Source organism: Macrobrachium nipponense, chromosome 10 (assembly GCF_015104395.2).
Source record: "Macrobrachium nipponense isolate FS-2020 chromosome 10, ASM1510439v2, whole genome shotgun sequence".
NCBI classification, from domain to species: domain Eukaryota; kingdom Metazoa; phylum Arthropoda; class Malacostraca; order Decapoda; family Palaemonidae; genus Macrobrachium; species Macrobrachium nipponense.
In genome coordinates this window covers 55,095,100-55,119,242 of record NC_087204.1, presented here as the reverse complement: position 1 = coordinate 55,119,242, position 24,143 = coordinate 55,095,100, and the positions used below count along the sequence as shown (strand labels likewise).

General features: G+C 45.1%; 1 protein-coding gene across 2 annotated transcripts in view; it reads right to left on the bottom strand.

Moving 5' to 3' along the window:
- LOC135223625 (uncharacterized) overlaps nucleotides 1–24,143 on the bottom strand; it is a gene marked incomplete in the record, with an annotated part of 381,927 nt that overhangs the window by 227,601 nt on the left and 130,183 nt on the right. For both annotated transcript variants that reach the window (XM_064262235.1, XM_064262236.1), the window contains 2 exon segments: nucleotides 56–174; nucleotides 371–565. In XM_064262235.1, the coding sequence (XP_064118305.1) occupies nucleotides 56–174; nucleotides 371–565 (314 nt within the window).

Here is a 24,143-nt window from a genome sequence, read left to right as displayed (position 1 = left end):
GTGGTCCAAGGAAAAACCCGTGGCTAACTGATCCCGCAACTAAGCAATGACCCACCTTTGTTTTCTGTAGTTATCAATTTCACACTGAAGAGCTGTGAAACTGTTAAATCCAGTGTTAACAGATGATTTGAATTTGTCTGTAGCACCACGCAAAACATCACATATGGTCAAACCCTGAAAGGTATTAATTTTATGCAAATCATACCACTCATATAAAAGTGAAAAACACAATCTAAAGGAGTACAATTATATGACACATTAAAGCAAAACTGCCAACAATAATACAAGACATAGGTCTTAGAGAGTTTTGATAACAGTTAAAAATTTATAGCTACACAAAAACATATTCTCTAAAGCATTTATGCCTTACCCTTAATTTAGTATTGTCTGCCTTTTCTGCATCCCGCTTGCATTTAACCCACATAGCTGCAGTTTCTTCAACACTAATGTGTCCCATGAGCATCCCATGACACGCTACTACAGCTGATTCCCAGTAGTTGCCGCTGTATCTAACAGCATCACTCCACAACACAAGCTTCTTGCAGATTGTAAGATTTACACTAGCCTGTGGGTGGGCATTAGAAAAATCAAGTTTTTTTTTCATTTATTAGTACACCAAAAATCAATTTCAGCATCAGGTAATTAACATATAGTAATGACACAAGTTATATGAATTAATTCAGCTACGGCCCTATCGCCTAATAGTTTTTCATGGGTTGCCATACAATATATACTACCCTAGTGTTGGCTGTTATCATAGGACCCTATTATCACTTCTGCACTAATGAAACAAGTGCTAGACACTGCATTGATAACATTATTATGCATTTTCGACGAGAAAAGTGATGTTACAGTTTCCATTAGCTTTCGTTCATTGAATTTCATTTTTTTACTAACACAATTTTGGTAAATTTACTCAGGAATATCCAAATACAATGCAAATTATATCATGTACATTAATTCTGCAAACCAAAACGATCGGATACTTAATAACACCATGCATGTCCAAAGTAATTGGAATTTTTCAGATGGATTCACTTATAGAGATCTGGAAGAAGAGTGGAGACTAGCTGATTGTGTCACTCCATATCTAGACAACAATACTTAGTCGTTATCCTCTATGAGCAGGATTATTTTTTCATCATCATAAGCAGTAACAATCATCACTTTAGTTTTTACAAATGTATGTTTGTATTTCAAAGCATTTAAAGTTAGCTGGCATCAATAGCAGACAATGTTGTGATGGTTAAGGAAGGTTGATCAAATCTAGTTAAATATGCAGGAGTATTCTCCATGATGAAAGAAGGAGCCCTAGAACTTCGGGTGGGAAACCACAAGTCACTGGAAGATGGCATAACAGCTTTGTTATTTTGATGACTTTGACGCTGACATGGATTAAATGCTACCACCTGTTTACAAAGCTATTGTCATTAAAAGGAAACCTTTATCAAGCTTAAAGTAGCCTGTTAACTCAAAGATTTTCTGTATATGCTCCCTTTAAAAGCAGTTCAGAGTTATCATATACAGCTAAACGGCTGCATTACTCTACCATGAGACTGAAAGATCTCCCCATACAACAGCATGATATAAAGCTTTCATTGCCTGTGCAGTAGATAAAAAGTTGTTTGTAGCAATAAATAATTTTATCTTGCACAGCTTTTTCATGAATAATTTGTGGATGAAAATCAATTTTCAAAAGTAGAGAGTATATGAAGAAAGCAAGAGTGACTGTAACCTATGGCTAAACTTTCCACTTCATTTTTCAATCTTGGAATGTTACACCATCTATCAAATCAAATCAAGACTAGGCTACGAATTTCTTGGAAAATTAATTTGAATACCCACCCGTAGGAAAAAAAAAGAAGAGAAAGGAGTTTAGCCAACTCACTCATTCTTTCTTCCACACAATCATCTTAGGTAAGATACAACCTGTCACGCCAGGGGCACTGCATAAGCTACACAACTTGTTGGGCAGCCACCACCAGACCCAAGGAAATATGACATTTTTTAAAGTAAAATGTATTTTTCCCTAACTATACAAACCTGGAGTCCTTTACTTAGGATAGATTGCAGCTCAGCTGAAACTACCAAGGTAGTTAACTACTGGGCCGGTAGTTACCTGCCCAGCGGTAGGGAAGCACCGCCTCCCCCCACCAGTTCACTGATTTGTCACTTTGATTACAGCCAGGACTTTGATGATGAACCTTGAATCAAGGGGCTGGTGTTTGGAGGGATCATACAAGTAAAGGACTCCAGGTGTGTATGGTTAGGGAAAAATACATATTACTTTCAAAAATGTTATTTATTCCTACACCGTATACAAACCTTCCATCCTTTACTTAGGAGACTCATCCTAAGGTAGGGATGGAAGTCCTGTCTCGCTGGCTGAGAATGGAACCCGGGATGCTAGGACCCGGGCTTATAGCTTGGGGCCGTGGATCCTTCAACCCGCGAGCCATGGTAAATGCGACCTGATGGCTGACAGCCTGGGTATCAAAGGAGTGAGCGTAGAACTCTCTCTGGCAACCAAAACCAGACTACATAATCATAACAGGTTTGTTGGGTTGCAGCACACTCTGCCTCGGAGAGGAGTGTGGAGACTGACTGACTGTGTGTCTACAGAAAAACCAGTAGTCGGACATGGAATGCTTACCAGTTTCAAAATTGGTGCCGGAGAATGGGTTTTGATGCTGTGGCCCCAAGTAAGGGGAAAATGTGAAAAGAAAATAGGCCAGTCATACTCTCACATTCAATCCCGGCCTGATAGGAAACCTCGATCCTCGACTCAATACTTTCGACCTCTGAGGGCACGGAGGCAGCTAAACCACTTGCTGAACGGCTACCACAGGAACAAGGTCAGTTGTGTCGAGGTAGCTGTGGGTACAGTCTCTAAGGTAGAAACTGGTGAAGGTGGAAGGGGGGCCCATGTGCCAGCTTCCATCACCTGGGTAACAGAGAGGTTCTTCTTGAAGGCAAGTAATGTACTCATTCAATGAACATCGTGAGCCTTCACTCAACTGGTACCAGCAAGTGGAGAAAAGGGAGGGGAGAGGGTACGGCAAATCATCTCTCGAATCCAATGTGAAATGGTATTCCTTGTAACCCTTTCTTTGAAGGGCCAGTACTTACAATGAGATGTTGTAAGGTGGAACGAGTAGAGCTGGTCTGTTGGAGATAATGCCTCAATGCTCTCTGAGGACAGAGAAGTAGCTCATCTGGGTCTCCGGTTACTGTGCGCAGGCTCACAACCTGAAACGAAAAAAACCAAGAATCGACCTGGGCCGGATTCTGGGTTTTCACAACAAACTCAGGGACAAAGCTGAAGCAGGCATTGGTCCTGTGCTCAGTATGTGCAACAGTATGGGCTAGGCTGTGAAGCTTGCTGACTCGCTTGGAGGAAGCAAGGGCGAAAAGAAAAACCATTTTCAGGCGAGATCCCTATCAGATGCCAGGGACAATGGTTCATACAGAGCTCTCTTCAAAGACCTGAGGACAGCAACGATGTCCCAGGGAGGAGGTTTTGCCAATACTGGAGTGCAACCCTGTTCAAAGCTTCGTATGAGCATAGAGAGGTCCTCCGAGGAGAGAGACTAATTCCCTTCAGTCTGAAGACTTGGCTCAAGGCCGAGCGATAGCCTTTTACCACCGAGACCAAAAGGAGCTTCTCTCTCTAGAGGTAGAGTAAGAAGTCGGCAATCACAGGGATAGAGGCTCCAAGAGGAGAATGGCCTCTCCGACGATACCAACCACAGAAGATGGCCCACTTGGTCTGATAGACAGACAGAGGACTTCCTGAGGTAACCTGACATTGCTGTCACAGCCTCTCGAGAAAAGCCTTTCGCAGTGAGGAGCTGCTGGATAAAAAGCTCACAGCATTGTGGAAGATCCTCACATGTGGTTGGCGTAGGAGGTCAGGGAGTGGCGGAAGCACTCTCGGGGTCTCTACCAGCAGGAGTAAAAGGTCCGGGTACCATTCTACATTAGGCCATTTTGGCGCTACTAGTGTCATGGCCAGGGAAGGTGTGGATTGCACACAATTCAACACCTGCCTGATCAGGAAAAATGGCGGAAAAACAGACGTCGAGACCGTCCCAGGGGTGCTGGAACGCGTCCTCAAATGCCGCTGCCGGATTTGGAACTGGAGACCAGTAAATTGGCAACTTCCGATTCAAAGCGGTGACGACGAGGTCTATCGTTGGGGAACCCCACCAAGTGAAGACTTTGTTCGCTATCCGAGGAGCCAAAGCCTATTCAGAGCCAACGATCTGTCCTCCTGCTCAGATTGTCCGCCACGATGTTCCGTCTGCCTGGAATAGACCGAGCTGTCAACCCTACCGAGTTGAGAGCTGCCCATTCGTGAACCTGCACTACTAGTTGGCATAGCTGCAGAGACACAGTACCGCCCTGACGGTTCACGTATGCCACTATGGTGGTGTTGTCACTCATCAGCACCACCGAGTGACCTGTCAGAAGAGAGCTGAAGTGCTGGAGTGCCAGGAAGGCAGCACAAAGTTCCAGCACATTAATATGACCTCAACGTTCCTGGTCGGACCAGGTGTTGTAGTAGATGCGCACCTCATCCTTCCTTGGATGCGTCCGTGAACAGGAGCAGATCAGGTGGACGAAACTGGAGAGGGGAGCCCCTCAAGAAGTTCGCATCATCCAGCCACCACTCGAGATCGGAACGCATGTTCTCCTCCACTGGGACTAGATCGTGAGGAGAATCGTGACTTTGCGACCAACGATTCTTCAGACCCCACTGAAAGGATCAAAGGTGCATCCCGACCATTTGCAACAAGGCGTTTCAGCGAGGTCAGATGTCCCAGCAACTGTTGCCACTGGGACTGTCAAAGGAAGGGCAGAGCGACACTTCGGAAACATTCCAGTCTTTCCCTGCAACGGTGTCGAGGATCATACGGAGATACACCATTTGTTGAGCGGGCTCTAGAGAGGACTTTCTTGTGGTTCACCATGATCCCAAGATGGTGACAAAATGCCAGAACCCTGTCTCGATGGAGACAAAGCAGTTCCACCGAGGGTGCCAGTATCAGCCAATCGTCTAGGTAACGCAATAGACAAATACCCTGGCGATGAGCCCATGTCGACACTAAGGTGAACACCTGAGTGAAGACTTGCGGAGCTGTGGAGAAACCAAAACATAAGACCTTGAATTGGAACACTCTGTCCACTTCAACAAGACGAAGATACTTCATGGACAACAGATGGATTGGGATCTGGAAGTATGCATCTTTTAGGTCGATCGTCACCATGTAATCCAGAGGACGAATGGCCTGTCTGACAGTGCTGGGGGTCTCCATCCTGAAACGGGCTTGCTGAACAAACTTGTTCAGGGCTGAGAGGTCGATGACCGGTCTCCAGCCTCCAGATGCCTTCTTTACAAGGAAGAGTCGACTGAAGAAGCCTAGAGACTCGTCGAGGACCTCCTCGAGAGCATCCTTCCCCAGCATGTCCTGGACTTTTGCCTGAAGGGCGAGATCTTCGTCGATCCCTGACAATAGGATGATGACACCTTCGGGGGTCGAATCAGAGGAGGGGGAGAGTTGATGAACAGGACGCGATACCCTTGGTGTAGGACAGTCAGGATCCAATCCTCCGCCTCGTGGTACTGCCACCTCGTCCACCTGGCTTGCAAGCATCCCCCCACAGGTGGCAGAGTGGCGGGAGTGCCCTCCCCACTGGTCGCGATGGACTCTCTTCCTTTTGCCGCGTTTGCCTCGCCCTCAACCATCCCTGGTCGAAAAGGGCTGCTGACCTCTTGGCCGCCGAGTGGTGGAGGCAGTGGGAAAGGGATCAGCCCTGACAGGAAGGTGAGAAACCCCCCTAGATGGAGAGCCAGGGCATAGTCGAGCAGAAACCAGCTGGAGGTTGGGGCTAACGGAAGGATGCTCATGGTGCAGCAAAGAATCCAGGCTCATTCTCCAGAAGTTTCCGATCACCTCGTTTACACCAAAAGACGGAAAGAGGGTGGATCCCTGAAGCGAGGCACTCCTCAGGTTGGTCACATCCTGAGGGCCCACAGCTCGATCAAGATTTGATGAGACAGCATCCCTGCACTTCAGCACCAGGTTGGCTCAGAGGCTGGCAAGCTGGTGGACTAAGAACTCCATAGCCTTACCTCCTGACAAAACAAGGTCATGGAGCTGATGGGCCATGTCCGCTCGCTTGTCAGGCAAGAAAGCCCAACATGCTGCTCCAAAAGTCCAACCATGAAGTTGCTTGCATTGCTGCCATCGTGGTTTGTTTGAGCTGCGACATTTCCTGAGAAGAGAATATCGAGGTTTGGTGTTGCAGTGTCTGGAGCGAAACTCCACTTGCAAAAAATGTTATCGTCGGGTTTATGGGCAAGGGTGAAGGCTCAGCCTCTTGGGCCACATAGTACTTCCTCTGCTTCTGGAAAGCAGAGGGGAGTAGCTTGGAAGACTGAGATGCCCGTAGCGAGTCCTTCCTCACTGAAACTTGTCTGTCAACCTTGGTCAGAGCCTTCCTTGTCAGGGATGACAAGGGCAGCTCAAACTGGGACCGAGCACCCTGAGGGGTGCGACAAAGAAGGTCGACTGCTGATGTAAGGCCTTTCAGAATACTAGTTGGAGCTTCTTCTAAGCCATTTACCTTCCGGATGAGACCGATGATCTCGCAGAAGGTGGTTTCAGCTGCCGCATCCTCCGGAACAGCTGGAACAGCTGGAGCAGCTGGTTCCAGAAGTTAGCCAGCTGAATCGTCGGTTGCCTCGAGAAAATCATCCTCCCTCTGCATTGACACACCCAGGCATGAATGAGAGGGTCCAGTCTTGAAGAAGGCCCAGTCTCTAGTCGTTCATAAAGGGCAGCAGAAGGTCCAGGAGCCGAGGCCCCCCACAGGAGCCCTTGGAGGCTTGGAATTGCAAGGGTGATTCTTTGCTGCCTTCCAAAGGTCCTTATGCCCCCTTCGGACAGCCCCTTGTAAGAAGGGGGAAGGTGGAGTTGGAGGACGTCTGTCTATTTCTGGCAAAGCTGGAGGAGAGAGGGGAGATGGAGCCCTCTCCGCAAGCACTGTTGGAGCCCTGTCAGGAGGATCTCGGCTGGGTTCGAACTCCATGGGTGAGACATGATACTTTTCTACAAGAGAACGAGCCCTTGGAGATCGAGAACCTTGAGAGGTTGAAGGTCTGGACTCATAAGGAGGAGTCATGGGATGCCTTTGCTTCCAGAGTGCCTCTCGCCTGACGTTAAACACTCATGGCAGCTTAGGGATAGTAAATCCCCTTAACTGCTCTCCCAACTTCCCAAGAGGAATCGGAAGGGGGGCTGGAAGGTCATATGAAGGAGAAGGGGCCCTCTTTCAACCTTGTTCTCGAGGAAGAATCGGGGAACGATGACCTCTGATCAATGGTAAAAGCCTATATGGCTGCCTTTTGGAAGGCTGGGCTGCAGCTTTACGAGGATCCCAAGGTGGAGATGGGACCTCCGGAGGAAGAGGAGATGATGGAAGTTCCAAGTGCCGAAGCATCATGCGCTACAAGGGAGCATTCAATTAGTGAAGCCCCCTGTGCACGTGCCGTAGCATCGCACATTGAGAAGGAGAGTACATCCAACGAAGGCTCCTTTGCGCGTGTCGTAGCATCGCACAAAGACGAGGAACTTACGTGTGAAGGTCTGGTAGTACTCGAAGGAGAGCGTGCATCAACACATCTCTGAGAGGAGTCTTTACTACTTCTCTGAGAGTCACTGCTGGCTCTTGAAGAAGACGTGTCAGGAGGAGTCCGAGGACCTCGTCCAGGGACAAGGCGAAGCTGTAGGGCCTGCATCCCCGAGGGTGGGCAGACAGAAGGACGGACCTGGTCAGCGTCAAAAAAAGCCTCCTCAGGGGAGGGCTCTGGGGGTTGTGCCGCAGAGAGAAGGGCGTCTTCCTTATCAGCATGGGAGGATGAGGCTGACTCTACCGAGGAGACTAAGGAGGAAGATGCAGCCCCAGAGGAGAGTGCCGACAAAAGTCTCTCCTTCAATGACACGCCAAGAAGTCCCAATGAAGGCCACAAAACAGAAGGGCATCGTCATCAACATGTACTGAAAAACAAGGCTCATCCTTAAAGGGGCCAGGTCTTCCCATTTTACCAGGGGAAACAGGCAAGTCGCGCTCTTTCAAAGGCTGGCCAGGAGTTAAATTGTTCGCTCTTATGTGCTTCACTCCTGGAGGAATGAGATGCCGAAGTCCCGAAGGACGAGTCCACGACGAGGGAGCAAAAGGTCTGGGTCATTTGGTCTTTGAGGAAGAACTCAAAGGTGAAGAATCCCTTTTCTTCTTACTTCACCACCGACGACACTCAACCCACTGGGCAGGCGACCAGGTATGACACTCCTCACAGGGGGATTCCGATATACAGGAATGCCCCCTGCAAGAAGGGAGTGAGGGTCTCTATCAATCCTGCTCATGAAAGTCCCACACCTACGGTCCGGGAGACCAGGGCAGGAACGCATAGCCATATTGTCAGACATACTCATATTCAGCTAGAAAGAGAAAAAGAATGTTATGAATAATTTTAACAAGACAACAAGAGTGACAGAGAGAGGTCTTTCCTCGCTGCCAGCTATAATCAAAGTGACCACTCAAGCTTCCCCACCGCTGGGCAGGTAACTACCGGACTGGATAGTTAACTACCTCAGTATATAAAAAAATGTTAATATTAGCCAGGTGTTCCCGCTGAGCTGCAATCTATCCTAAGTAAAGGACGGAAGGTTTGTATACAGTGTAGGAACAGTGTCCAAAGACCTGTTTAATCATCTCATGTTGCCAGAATGAAATGGTATTCTTGGACACTTCTTTCTTGGTTCAGCCTGAGCTAACAAAAAGTCTACAACACCTAGGCTTTAGGTGACAAGTCCTTTTTAGATAGCAACGCAGAGCTCTTGACGGAACAATACAATTGTGGTGTGATCACAAGCTCAAAAAACAAGTGGGAAAATCCCCCCCACATAAACTTAACCAATCCGGCTACCAAACTCACTCCAGCCACACTTTCCTCTTTACACTATGGAATACACAAAGGACAATTAACCTACCTACACACAGAACAAAAAACACAAACACATGTACTCACCCAACTCCAGATACTCAGGGCTACACTGTGCTGTCCGCTGGTCAAGGTCACTGAGACACCACCAACAACAAAGACAACAACTAAGTACCACAACCCCGCAACTGAACAACAATACAACCAAGGACCACAACCCAACAATCCAACAACACAGCAAACAAAACAAGGAACACAACCACAACTCAACAACACAACAACAAACAAGGAATACAACCACAACAAAAGACCTCTGCACAAACAATCACTAACACAAAAAAGAACACAAAAAGGCAACACACACCCACAAACAACACCAAGGAATCACAACAGCTCACCAACAACAACCCTCAACAACTCACAACCACACCAAGAAACCACAACAGCTCACCAACAACAACCCTCAACAACTCACAACCACACCAAGAAACCACAACAGCTCTCCAACAACCATAACAAATCACATATAACAACAGAAACTCACAAGCACAACAAATCTAACAACACAGGCACAACTCCACAGCGAACAATATCAAACTTAACAACACCTAAACAACAAATCAATAACACACAACTTAACTGACTTTAAATGCCTTCAACACTCTTCATAGACTGTTGCCAACACTACTGACCCTCACAGGCTCTGACCAAAAACTGACTCAAAACTCTGATCATAACTCCAACTGCACCAGCAGATAACCCAGAACTCACCAACAGCCAACCATCCATCCACCAATTATGCCTCTCTCTCTCTCTCTCTCTCTCTCTCTCTCTCGTCTCTCTCTCTCTCTCTCTCTCTCTCTCTCTCTCTCTCTCTCTCTCTCTCTCTCTCTCTCTCTCTCTCTCAAGGACATTGTCAAATGGAACACTCCCATAACTCCTCCATACAATAACTTCTCCAGATCACTGTCCAGAAACTCATTCAGGGAGGGAAACTAAAAAGCGGCAAATCTATCATCATGTACTACCACAAAATTTTCTTAGCCACAAATTCTGGGACAAATTTGAAAGCCACAGGCCCCAAACTCCTGGTGTGTTTATCATAACTCAAGCCATGAGGCTTTCCAACTCTTTTCCAGGAAGTCAAAGCCAACAGGAAAACTGTCTATAGAGTCAAATCCCTGCCTGATGATCGATGCAGCAGCTCGAATGGAGCTCGAGTGAGACTACTCAAGACCAGAGTAACATCCCACATCAGAGGCTTGAGCTCTCTCGGTGAGCAGGATTGCTCAAAACTACTGAATAACATCGAGATCTCCCAGGAAGAAGAAATGTCTACGTCCTTCTCACTTCTGAGAAAGGTAAAAAAATCTGCTATTCACTGAACAGAAGTTCTAAGTGGAGAGAAACCCCATTGATGACACCAATCATAGTAGATGGCCCACTTGGCCTGGTAAACTGCTGATGAAGACATCTGACCTGCTGCCTTGCTAGAAAAGTCTCTTGCTCGGAGGAGATACTTGACGCGCTCCAGCTGTAAAGAGATAAGGACTCTTCTGACTGGTGGAACCTCTCCACATGTGGTTGGAAAAGAAGGTTGTACCAAGGGGTATTTCTCTCAGAACTGCTAGCAGAAAAGACAGGTCTGGGAACCACTCTGCCTGGGGTCACAGAGGAGCCAGTAAGGTCATCCTGAGATTCCTGGAACTCATTACTCTGTTCAAGACCTGATGGATCAGGCAGAACAGAGGGAAGGCGTACAACTCTTGATTGTCACAAGGGTGCTGAAGAGCATCCTCCGCCAAGGCCACCATAGTGGTGTTGTCTGACATCAGAACAACCAAGTGACTTTCCACCCTCTCTCAGAACTCCCTCAGACCCAGGAAAGCTGCTTTCAACTCCAACATGATGTGAAGCAGCTTGTCCTCTGCACTCCAGACACAAAAGACAAGCAGCTCTTTGAGATGAGTAACCCAACCTTTAATGGAAGCATCCAGGAAAAGGAGCAGTTCCAGAGGGGCCAAATGTACAGGGACACCAATTGTAAGGTTCTGGTCGTCCAACCACCACTGTTGAGCTCTTCTTACCTCTCTCGATAGCGGTATCTGCTGCTGAACAGAATCTCTTGCAGGAGACCAGAAGTCCTTCAGTCTTCACTACAGAGAGCAAATGTTGAGGTACCCATGAGGGACCAGCTTCTCGAGGAATAACAAGATACCGAGGAGAACCTGCCACCTGGGCAAGGACGGATCAAGCCACCGTGCTGAGCTGCAATCCCTGGTCCAACAGAACAACCCTCGCTGCCGTGTCTACTACCATACCCAGGTGAAGAATCCTCTGGCTGGGGAGCAGATTGGACTTCTCCAGGTTTACTACGATGCCTAGGCTCCGACAAAACTGGAAAATATGGTCCTTATCCCAAACTAACTTCTCCCTGGAACTTGCTAAGACCAGCCAATTATCGAGGTATCTCAAAGGCATATCCCCTGAGCATGGGCCCATGTTGAAACCAGGGTAAAGGCCATTGTGAACACTTGAGAGACTGTAGTCAAACAGAAACAAAGGACCTTGAACTGGAACACTTGCTCTCCAAGGCTGAAGCGAAGGAAGAAGCGAAGGAATCTCCTGGACGAAGGGTGAATTGGGATCTGGAAGTAAGCGTCCTTCAAGTCTATTGACAGCATGAAGCCATTCTGCCTTACTGCTGCCAAAACTGTACAGGGCGTCTTCATTTGTACCTCGTCTTCCTGATGAAGAGGTTCAGCTTGAAAAGCTCTATCACTGATCTCCAATCGCCCATAACCTTTTGGAACCAGGACGATCTAACTGTAAAACCCCAGTGAAAGACGATGAACTTACTCCACTGCATCATTGTCCAATGTCTTTGCCACTTCCTCCTTGAGAGCTAAGTGCTTCGGAGACCCTCAAGCATAAGTCAGGTTGAGGAGGGGACAATCCAAGAGAGGAGGAGGGAAGTCAAAAGGTAGTAGATCTCCCACCCTAGAGATATCTACTACCCACTTCTCTGCTCTGTGGAATTGCCATTTGGTCCAATGGCCTGCCAGGTATCCCCCCACCCGTGGCAACAGGTAAGGAGTGGTGCTTCTCTCTATCAATGACCCGCTGTCTTTTCCCCTAGCCCTCCTTCCTGGCTCGGAGGAACAGGACCAAAAAGAACACTGCTGCTTCTTTCACTTAGATGAAGCTGTAGGCTGAGGAGTTCCTAACAGACACTGACTCCCGACAAGACTTCCTTGGAAGAGACCGCCTATTCTGCCTAGGAGGGGGGGGGGGGGGAGAGACAAGCCTCCAACTTTGTGACTGCCTGCTGAACAAGCCTGTTCTTGGTATCAGCACACTGTTGGTCTATCAGATCCTCCAGCTGCATCCTAAGAGAAAATGTGATTCCAGGAGGTCCCCATTCCAAAGAAACCAAGGACTCAGGGTCCACTGAATTTGTCACCTTCGACAGGGCAGTATCCCTCCTAATCAGGAGCAGGTTGGGCCACAAATTAGCACTGAGATGGCCTGGGTAAGAAATGGCCTTAGTGCCAGACTGAAGCAACTTAATAAAGGAAGGAAAGCTGACGGAACCTCCTTCAGGACAACACAACGTTATCCTGGCCGCAGCAGATGACCACAAGTCCATCCACGGCACAGTCTGGAACCACAGCACAGTCTGGAAGGCAGAAGAAACAGTCAACTCCAAAATTGAGGCCTCTCAAAAGGACAATGAAGGGCCCTGGGACATTATCTGATCCAGAGTTAAGCCAGGCTTTAAGCGGATCTCATCTAAATTAACCCTTAACCGCCGAAGCGGTATTTTAAAAATCGTCTCCCGTACGCCGGCGCCGTTCGCGAGTGAGCGCCGAAGCGGAATTTTTTTTTTTTCAAAAAATCACAGCACGCTTAGTTTTCAAGATTAAGAGTTCATTTTTGGCTCGTTTTTTTGTCATTGCCTGAAGTTTAGTATGCAACCATCAGAAATGAAAAAAAAAAAATCATTATCCTATATAAATATTGGGATATATGAGAGCGCAAACAAAAAATTTTCATATATAATTGTATACAAATCGCGCTGTGAGAATAACGGTTAAAGCTAAAGAGTTAAATTTTTTTCATTGTATTGTACACTAAATTGCGATAATTTTGGTATATAACATATTGTTAAAACAATCAAGGCAACACAGAGAAAATATTATCACAAAATGATGCATGAATTCATAATGCGTGGACGTAAAAAAAAAGCGGTTTTCAAAAATTCACCATAAATCGAAATATTGTGCTAGAGACTTCCTGTTTGTTGTAAAATGAAGGTAATTGATTGAATATTACTAGACTGTAAGTGTTGTAGCTTACAATTGCAGTTTTCGACCATTTCAGTCGAGTTAAAGTTGACCAAAGGACGAATTTAATTTTTTCTATTTATCGTTATTTATATGAAAATATTTCAAAACTGATAAAAGCTACAACCATGGGTTGTTTTTTGTTGTATTTTACATGAAATTGCACACATTTTCACATATAAAACTTTATGTAACGGCTAATTTAAAATGGTGCAAACATTATGACAATCAGACGAAAAATTTATGATTTTTTCGGAAGAGTTACCGCGCGGACATAAGGAAAAAGTTTATTTCATAAATTCACCATAAATAGAAATATTGTGTAGAGACTTCCAATTTGTTGCAAAATAAAGGTAAATGATTGAATATTACTAGAATGTAATATTTTTAGCTTACAATTGCGTTTTTTGACCATTTCGGTCAAGTCAAAGTTGACCCAAGGTTGAAATTTTGGTACTTATCGTTATTTGTATGAAAATATTTCAAAACTGATAAAAGCTACAACCATGAGTTGTTTTTAGTTGTATTCTACATAAAATTGCCCACATTTTCATATATAATACTCCATGTAACGGCTTATATAAAATGGTGCAAAAATTATGTCAAAGCGACGAAATAATTTCTGAGATGTGTCGCTGATGCTTTTTAGTGCGAGAAGAAAGAAATTTGAGCTTGCACGCCTGGGTAACGATTGTAAACAAAACAACAGCTTGATCCGTGAGCTCCCAGCATCCCCAAAGGTGTGTGATTCAAAAGTTTTTGCCTAGTAGGCCTATTACTATTTTTCCAAGATTTAAAAAAAAAAAAATTTTTTTCGTCAAAGTACCATACATCCAATCGGCACCCGACAGACAATTTTTGTCGACGTTTAATGCGTCCAATCGGCATTAAAGGGTTAACTCGATGAGACATCAGCTGAGCCACATTTGTCGAGTAGTACTTCCTATGCTGCACAAAAGGAGGAGGAGAAGCTTAAACGACCTATTCGAATGCAGGGACCCTTCCCATCCTGAGAATAAAGTGTTAACATGCTGCAAAATCGACTGAGCATGAGACAAACATGGGAGCTCAAACGAAGCTTTGGCATCATGTCTCGAGCCGAGCAAGGCCTCTATACTGTAGGGGTCATAGAAGACGGAGCTTGTGTCATCCCTGCAAGATTACTAAACTCACGAATGAGATCAATAACCTCTGAGAAGGAAGACAGAAATCTTGGCTCTCCCCCTCCTCCAGATCTGGCACAGAAGAAAGACGACATGACAAAGACAGCCAAGAAAGATCCTCATCCCTCCGGGCAACCACTGGAGGGCCTTCCCTCAGAGTCTGGGAGACACCCCTTCCACCAGAAGGACTATGCCCATGGACAACAGAGGACCTCGTGTGCGAGGACACACGTACAAGTGCAATGGAGCATGTACACAGCCATGCGATGGAGCATGTACATAGCAGTGCGATGGAGTACGCACATATCTGTGTGACAGGGCACGTATGTGGTCAAGCAATGGAGTACGTACGTGGTCATGCGATGAAGGACGTACACAGACCTGAGAAGTCGACCGACAAAGGGGAGAACATCCTAGAGGAGACCACACACTATGCCTCAAAGAACCACAATCCCTCTAAAAATGGTAAATGCTTACTTCTAGAGTTTGAACACTAAATATAACCCTAGTCATGCTCCCTAAATATTAAGCTAAATTTTAAATGGAATTAAAGTTACTGTAATTTTATTTAAAAGTTAGCTTAATATATTACCCATAAAAAATGAATAAATGGTTGGTAAAAATATAGGAGTGTGTGAAGATTACTCACATACAACATACTGCAGTTCTCTCTTCTTTCCCCTTTCCGATCAACCAATCTATTTTTAGAAGTCTTCTCTACCACTTTTAAGAAATTCTTTATTCTGTCTCTTTCTCTTAGTTTCTGAAATTCCTTTTCATGAACAAAGTGCTTTTTATTTGTACTAAAACTCTTAGTTGTGTGTCTGTTTTAGAACAGGCATTTATAGTTCTAGAAGGTAAAGTAAAACAGATCAATTAAAAATTATCTCAGAGAGAGAGAGAGAGAGACGAGAGAGTGAGAGAGAGACGAGAGAGAGCGAGAGAGGAGGCGACCGAGAGAGAGAGAGAGAGAGAAATTATTATTTTTATTAATTAATGTTATTTAATTTACACATAAAGCTTGAAAACTTATAAATTACATAAAAAAATTGAAAAAACACCATTCAGGGTTCACCAGGATTTGAAAATATTGTGTTGGCGTGTCTGTGAAATACTCGTGTATGATAATTAATTAAGTCCAATGAAAAGTTCGCACTATTGTAAATTCGTGCAACTCGAACCACATAAGATTGAGGTATTACTGTACTTAAAATACCTTTAATAAGTTACAGCCCTCAAAATGCCACCCCATACTTTTATGTTTCATGTTGTCAAATAAAGAAAATACATTTCTATATAACAAATATTGTATTAAAACATAATAGAAAGAGTATGTAAAGATATAATAATGTTTTATACAGTGTACTTACCTTGGAGATGAGACGACTTAAGCTAATGAAGATGCTAGTGGAGGTGGAGGGTAGAGGAGATAGACGGAGGAGGATGGAAGACTTGTTTTCTGCTGTTTTTTCCTATCACTACTGTATACTACGCATCCCTAAACTTAATTGCTACTTTACAGTTATTGCTTTTCTATTATTATCATTTCTTTTTATTTTTTACTTTTCTTCTTTGGTTATCTTAATTTTTGTCACTGCCTTCTCTTTCACTAGTTCTTGGTTTTTTCACAACACTTTCCTCACTTTCAACTAAAGGCTTTTTCTTGATAAACCTGTCCAAGGAGGTCTATTTCATTCCCCTCTTCAGAAATGTTAGGCAAGTGTCATGACTAGCTGCAACTTTTTCAGGATGTTTCTTTTCTGCAGCCTTCTCCCACACTGCCAAAATTTCCTTGAGCTCCTTTGTATTGATGACCTCCGCCTCTGTCTCCTCTACCTTGGAACTAACTTCATTTAACGCTTCTGTATGCCTCTGTTCTCGTAGCTTCCATTAACTCCTCTGTCGTCAGTTCTTCAGAGTGCTCCTCAACGAGCTCGTCGACGTCTCTTTCGTCCACCTCCAAACCTATAGTCTTTCCAACGGCCACAATCTCTTCCTTCACTGGTTCTTTGGGTTCAGGTTCGAAACCTTCAAAGTCCCTTTCAGCCATAACTTCAGGCCACCGCTTCTTCCATGCAGAGGTCAAGGTCCTTCTTGTAACTCCCTGCCAAGCAAAATCTATGATTTTGAGGCCTACCATGATATTAAAATGTTTCTCCCAAAACTCTCAAGGGTGAGGTTCATACTCTCTGTCACCTCAAAACAATGGTGGAACAGGTGCTTGGTAAAGAGCTTCTTAAAATTGGATATTACCTGCTGGTCCATTGGCTGCAGGATCGGGGTGGTGTTCGGGGGAAGGTAGAGACCCCTCAGAAAATTAAACTTGTTGAGTGTTTCATCCTCAATGTGCGGTGGACGAGCAGGAGCATTGTCGAGGATGAGAAGGGCTTGCAGGGGCAGGTTGTTTACTTGTAGATATTCCTTCACCGAAGGACCAAACACAAAGTTTGCCCACTCGACAAAGAACTGCCTAGTGACCCATGCCTTAGGGTTTGCCCAACTCATAACCTACAGTTTCTCCTTTATGATCATGTGTGGTTTAAAGGCTCTGGGGTTTTCGGAACGGTATATGAGTAGCAGCTTTATCTTGTAGTCGTGAATCGCATTGGCACACAAGACGAGGGTCCCCCTATCCTTCAAAGGTTTTGCCCTCAACAAGTTCAGAGAAAGTTTTGATGAAATCCTCTGCTTCCTTGACATCAGCACTTCCTTCCTCACCATGCCTAACAATGGAGTGAATGTCCTTTTCAGGAAATTGTCAAACCAGCCCTGACTGGCTTTAAAGAAATCCTCAGTTGCTGAAATGCCTGGGGTTTGCTGCACCAAATCCGGATAAATGCCTTATGCCTTCTCACAGATTATAGTTACTGTTAGCCACACCAACAGCAAATTCTCCATCTTTTCATGGACAGCCGTCCAGAGCTTAGAAATTATTTTAACACCTTTGGCTGGCGTTATAAACTTCAGTGACTCCTCCTGCTTCAAAATCATGCAGATCGTAGATGTTGCACATTTGTACTGTCTGCCAAAGTCCTTTACTCGCATACCTTGTTCATGTTTCTTGATAATTTCATGCTGTAATACAATGGACATAATCCTCCTCTTCTCAGCAATGTCACTAGCACTTACTTCCTTAGGAGACATGGTTACAAGAAGGTTTGAAGTAGGAATTCACACAAAACACGAAGCACAAAGCAATAAACCGTGAGCACAACAAAGCAGTTTTTACTATACGAGGTGACAACTTGTACCTCGGAAACTTTGTGGCTAAGACTCAAAATCCTGTGGTACATGATGACAGATTTGCCGCTTCTTAGTTTCCCTCCCTGAATGAGTTCGTGGACAGCGATCTGCAGAAGTTATGGGAGTTCCATTTGACAACGTCCGAGAGAGAGAGAGAGAGAGAGAGAGAGAGAGAGAGAGAGAGAGGAGAGGACGAGAGAGAGACGAGAGGAGAGAGACGAGAGAGAGAGAGAGAGAGAGAGAGAGAGAGAGAGAGAGAGAGAGAGCATAATTGGTGGATGGATGGTTGGCTGTTGGTGAGTTCTGGGTTGTCTGCTGGTGCAGTTGGAGTTATGATCAGAGTTTTGAGTCAGTTTTTGGTCAGAGCCTGTGAGGGTCAGTAGTGTTGGCAACAGTCCATGAAGAGTGTTGAAGGCATTTAAAGTCAGTTACATTGTGTGTTATTGATTTGTTGTTAAGTTCTATATTGTATACTTTAGAGTTGTTGTGCTTTTGAGTTTCTGTTGAGCTATATGTGAGTTGTTGTAGTTGAGGGTTGTTGTTGTTGGGGAGCTATTGTGGTTTCTTGGTGTAGTTGTGAGTTGTTGAGGGTTGTTGTTGGTGAGCTGTTGTGACTCATTGGTGTTGTTAGTGGGTGTGTGTGTTGCCTATTTGTGTTAGTGATTGTTTATGCAGTGGTCTTTTGTTGTGATTGTATTCCTTGTTTGTTGTTGTGTTGTTTAGTTGTGGTTCTGCTCCTTGTTTGTTTGCTGTGTTGTTGAGTTGTGGTTGTATTCCTTGTTCGTTGTTGTGTTGTTGAGTTGTGTCCTGGGTGTTGTTATTGGGTTGTGGTGCTTGGTTGTTATCTTTGTTGTTGGAGGTGTCTCAGTGACCTCGACCAGCGGACAGCACAGCATAGCCCTGAGTATCTGGAGTTGGGTGAGTACATGTGTTTGTGTTTTTGTTCTGTGTGTAGGTATGTCAGTTGTCCTGCATGTATTCCATAGTGTAAAGAGGACAGTGTGGCTGAGGGTGAGTTTGGCAGGCAGATTGGTTAAGTTCACGTGGGGGGGGGGGGGGGGGGGGGGGGGATTTTTGCCTGCGCTTGATTTTGAGCTTGTGATCCCGCCACAATAAATTTTCGGCACCCTAACAGGGACTGCTGGTGCGGCAGCTGCATGACGATTGGGGTAGTGAGTTGTGTGATTTGTGAAGGAAAGTGAGGATGGACAGGTTGAAGGAGATGGAGAGGCTGAAGGGGGAGTTGCGGTTGGCGAGGGATGCTAAGGAAAGACTGGAAGTGGAGAATGAGAGGTTAAGGGTAGAGTGTGAGGAGCTGAAGAGCAAGTTAGAGGAAATGAGAGGAATGCTAAGGAGTGGAAATGAAAGAAGAGGTGAAAGGAGTGAAAGAAAGAATGGTTGTGAATGGACGAAAAATTCGGGGTAATGATGAATGCAGTGCAGGAGATAATGAAGGGGTTTATGGGAGAGGGACCAGTAGGAGGTAGGCCTACTGGGTCTTGTGACCGGCCAGGAGTGGTAAAGAAAGTGGAAGAGTGTGTGAATGAGAGTACGAGTGATGAAGGTGATGTGGTTGTGATAAGAAAGGGAAAGAAGGGTAAGACACAGGATAAGGATAAACCTGAGGACAAGAATAAGAAGAGGGTTAAGGAAAAGAAGAAGACTAACGGAAAGAAGGCTAGTAAGGGTGATGGACAGGATAAGACTAGGACTGAATACATTGGGGAAAGGGCTGACAGTGATTTAGATAGCGATGAGTGGAGACAGGTAGGTAGAAAAAAGAAGGGTAAGTCAAGAGTATGGAAGTCAGAATGGAAGTGGATTTGTTGTATTTGGAAGAGGGAAAGAAGGGTCAGAATGGTAGCAGTGAAAGTGAGAGTGAGCAGGAGGTACCCCGATGTGCAAAATACGAGGAATATGGTAGTACGGACATAGGGGACTTTTTTAAGGAATATGAGAAGTATTGTGAGGCTAAGTATGGGGATAGCAAGAGAGTTTGGGCAAGAGAGTTAGGTAACTTCGTGCTAGGATTTTTGTTGAGTATGTATGGGGTAATGATGAGTGTAGGGAATGTGCCATATGAGTGTGAAAGCCAGGATTGTGGAACAGGCAAAGAGGATAAAGAGTAGCATTAGATATAGGAGAAAGCAAGATTTTGAAGAGGTAAGAATGAATGTTGGTGAGTCAATGGCAATGTATGTCTGTTGGTTAGAAACATTAGCCAGGAAAAAGTTTTGGGACGAAGGGATAAAGGAGTGTAAGGAGCAAGTGGTTGATAGCAGCGTAAGTGCAAGTAATGTGAGTGTAGTTAGCCCTAAAAGAGATAGGAGTGCAAGTGTCGGAAGAGTAGGATCAGTTGGTTGTGAGCGAAAGCAGTAGTGTTACAGAAGTAGTAAGCCAGGACACAAGAAGAATGAGTGTAAGTGGGCGTTAGGGGCATGTTTCAGGTGTGCGCAAATGGGCCACTTAGTGAGTGAGGGTAAGAAAGATAGGGGTATTAAGTGTTACAAGTGTGGGCAGATAGGGCATATAGCGAGTGGATGTGGGGGTACCCATGTGAATGAGGTTTGTGGTAATTGTGGAAAGACTGGGCATTATGCTAGGATGTGTAAGGAGTTGCGTGCGAAGTGTGTTGAATGTGGAAAGGAAGGTCATTTAGGGAGTGCGTGTAGGCGAAAGAGGATGAGTCAGGCTGGGAATTCAGGAAACACAGTTGAAAAGGGGATTCAGTTGGGTGGGTCCTCTAGTATGCGACAGTGTGTTCGGGAGAATGTGATGAGTGAGTGGTTTGGAGTGAATAAATGTGAGCCAAGCATCAGTGAGCAAATGGGTCTGGAAGATCAGCAGTTGGTGTTGGTTTAGTATGAAAGAAAGCAGAAGGAGGTAAGGAAAGGGAATGAAAGGGAGAAAAGTGAACAGCATGATAGAGGGGTTAGTGTTGGGGTGAAAATGGTGGATAAGGCGTGTAATACGGATGACTTTGAGGGGAGGAATGATACGTGCAGAGTGTGTGGGTTTGAATTGTCAGGGTTTAGTGAAATTTCACCAGGAAGGAATCAGGTGGTAAGGATGTGGCTGGCAGTATGAGTGAGTCTCTTCAGGAGTTTGGCAGGAGTGTAAATGAGGTAAGTGATTTGGTGGCAGAGTTACAAGAGATAATAGGACAAGAGTTAGAAGGGGTAGATGAGACAGTGAATGGGATTTGGGAGGATAGTAGTGAGGGAGAGGGTAATGGGAATCTGACTGGAAGTGGTCTAGAAGTGGATGGCGGTGTAATGAGTGTGTATGAGGGCCCTCAAACAAGATCCAGGGGGCCTGCATCCGAGCATCCGTGGGTGTTACGGAAGGCTTTTTAGTGTGGATGTTGTGAGTGTAAGGAGGCGTTGTCAAATGTAACGGGAAAGTAAATATGGAGGAGTTATGGGAGTTCCATTTGACAACATTCTTGAGAGAGAGAGAGAGAGAGAGAGAGAGAGAGAGAGAGAGAGAGAGAGAGAGAGAGGAGAGAGAGAGAGAGAGAGAGAGAGTGTTTCGTTGTTTGTATTGCTGTTGAGATCGTGTAGTATGTATTTGTGTTTTGGTTTTCCATAAGAGAGTGAGAGTAAGAGAGGACTTAATTGGTGGATGGATGGTTAGTGATTGAATTGGCTGTTGGTGAGTTCTGGCTTGTCTGCAGTTGAAACTGGAGTTAGTTGTTAAGATCAGAGTTTTTAGTCAGAGCCTGTGAGGGTCAGTAGTGTCAGCAGCGGTCTATGAAGAGTGTTGAAGGCATTGAAAATCAGTTAAGTTGTGTGGTATTGATTTGTTGTTTAGTTGTTGTTAAGTTTAATATTATTTGCTTTTTTAGAGTTGTTGCACCTGTGTTGTTAGATTTATTGTGCTTTTGAGTTTCTGTTGAGTTATATGTGAGTTGTTGTAGCTGAGGGTTGTTGTTGTTGGGAGCTGTTGTGGTTTCTTGGTGTAGCTGCGAGTTGTTGAGGGTTTTTGTTGGTGAGCTGTTGTGATTCCTTGGTGTTGTTATTGGGTGTGTGTGTTGCCTTTTAGTGTTGTTGTTTTTTGTGCAGTGGTCTTTTGTTGTGGTTGTCTTCGTTGTTTGTTGTTGTGTTGTTGAGTTGTGGTTGTATTCCTTAATTGTTGTTGTGTTGTTGAGTTGTAGGGTTGTGGTCCTTGGGTGTTGTGTTGTTGGGTTGTGGTGCTTGGTTGTTGTCTTTGTTGTTGGTGGTGTCTCAGTGACCTCGACCAGCAGACAGCACAGCATAGCCCTGAGTATCTGGAGTTGGGTGAGTACATGTGTTTGTGTTTTTGTTCTATGTGTAGGTAGGTCAGTTGTCCTGCATGTATTCTGTAGTGTAAAGAGGAAAGTGTGGTTGAGGGTGAGTTTGGCACCCGGACAGGTTAAGTTTATGTGGGGGGGTTATTTTGCCCGCTTGTTTTTGAGCTTGTGATCCCGCCACAACTGCTCGAACGTAATGTGCCTTGACTCTTAAATGTAGAAGAGTGTCCTCTTGAACTTGGGAATGAGCTACGGTAATGAGGCTTTTCAAGAAAAAGGAAAGAGCATTCTATGAAAGGGGTTGTGAATTGTTTTTCACTGAACACCAAAGATTATTTGATACCCGAGAGCCTTCACAGGACACAGGAGTCTCTCTTCTTTCTCTGGCCTAAGGACGTCCATTAGATTCTTGATAATGAATATGCAGGGCCAAGGGTCAGCACAATGTACAGCAGCCAAAGGGTGTAGTTAGACCTTCATTTTTCTTGCCTTCCTGGCAAAGACAACACTTGCTCCAGGCAGTCTTACTTTCTCCCTACAGCTATTGCATGATATTTAAGATCCTCCAAAGACTTAAGGTAATGCTTTTGGAAAACCCAGTGCGACTTCCAACCAGTATACTTCTTCAGATCATCAAAGTTCATATATTTGAAGAAATTTACAGAAGTTGTTATAGCCCGAATACCACGCACCTTGGGAAATGACCCTGGGCTGGCTTTCTTGATAAAATACAAAAACTGCTGCCTAATGCCCTTTAGAGATATGGTACCACCGCCGCCCCACATGAAAAGGGGGGGGGGGGGGGCCTTCGGAAAAGGTAGATGTTCTAGATAAATAGTCCTTAAGAGTTTTAACAGGACATAAAGATGGATGTTGCGGAAGCGGAACAACCTTCCATGGGGACCACCTTACCAAAGGGTTCTCATTCTTAGCCATAAAGTATTTATTTGGTGAAAGCAACACGTCACCCGAGGAAAGGAATTCTATATGCCCTTGGCCTCTAAATAAAGATGACATCTCCGATATTCTGGCACCTGAAGCCAGACTTAATAAAAAACAGTGCCTTACGCAAAAGGGTTTGGCAATCACATTTGAAGTTGTCTGTTTTAGAGTCTAACCTGAGAACATCGTTAAGAAACCATGACACTGACGACGGCCTGTGAATGGGCCGCAGGCGTGCACATGCCCTTGGGATTGAGGTGAAATAAGACTCAGTTAGATTTATACCAAACCCGAGAAGAAAAATCTTTTTCAGAGTTGACTTAGTGGTTGTTATTGTGGCAACTGCCAAGCCTTATTCGAATAAAGTCCTGAAGAAGGTTATAGCCACGTTCACCGTCATTACTTTGACATTTGATTCCCTGAGAAATGTAGACAATTGTTTAACTGCTGAATCATACTGGCAAAGTGTAGATTCTCTTTTGTCTGACTCCAAGAACAAAATGTTCTGTGGATCAATGTCCCCTACTCTCCTACCTGCAAACTTCATGAAATCCATAAAGATAGGGTTTTGTGAAGACCTGAGGAATCAAACACAGTCACCGTTTGAACTTGTTGCGACAGCCTCAAGTCCGGGAGAGGGTGAGGTCGAAGACCTAGTTCCAGGAGAAGGGGAAACCAATTGCTCTTGGGCCAGTAAGGAGCTATGAGAGCCACCTGACCTTTGAAGGATTTCAACTTGTGCAGCACCTTCTTCAGGAGAAGGTTCACTGGAGGGAATAAATAAACCTTCCTCCACTGGTTCCAATCTATAATCAGGGCGTCCGTAGCGTATGCCAGAGAGTCCATATTTGGGGCTACGTAACAAGGCAGATCTACTTCCAGACCCAGTACTCTCCTGCAAACCCTCTTGAAGGATTCCTGGTCCAGTGACCATTCTGACTCCAGGGGGACTGACCGGGACAGTGCGTCTGCTACTACATTGTGGACTCCTGCCAGATGGGTAGCCGATAGATGCCAGGTGTTCTTGTCAGCTAGAGAAAAAATTGCTATCATCACGTGGTTCACATGACTTGACTTGGACCACCTCTGTTTATACAGTGTACCACTACCGCACTGTCGAGAACCAACCTGATATGAGCCTTCTCTGGAGGATGGGGCTTCTTTAAGGT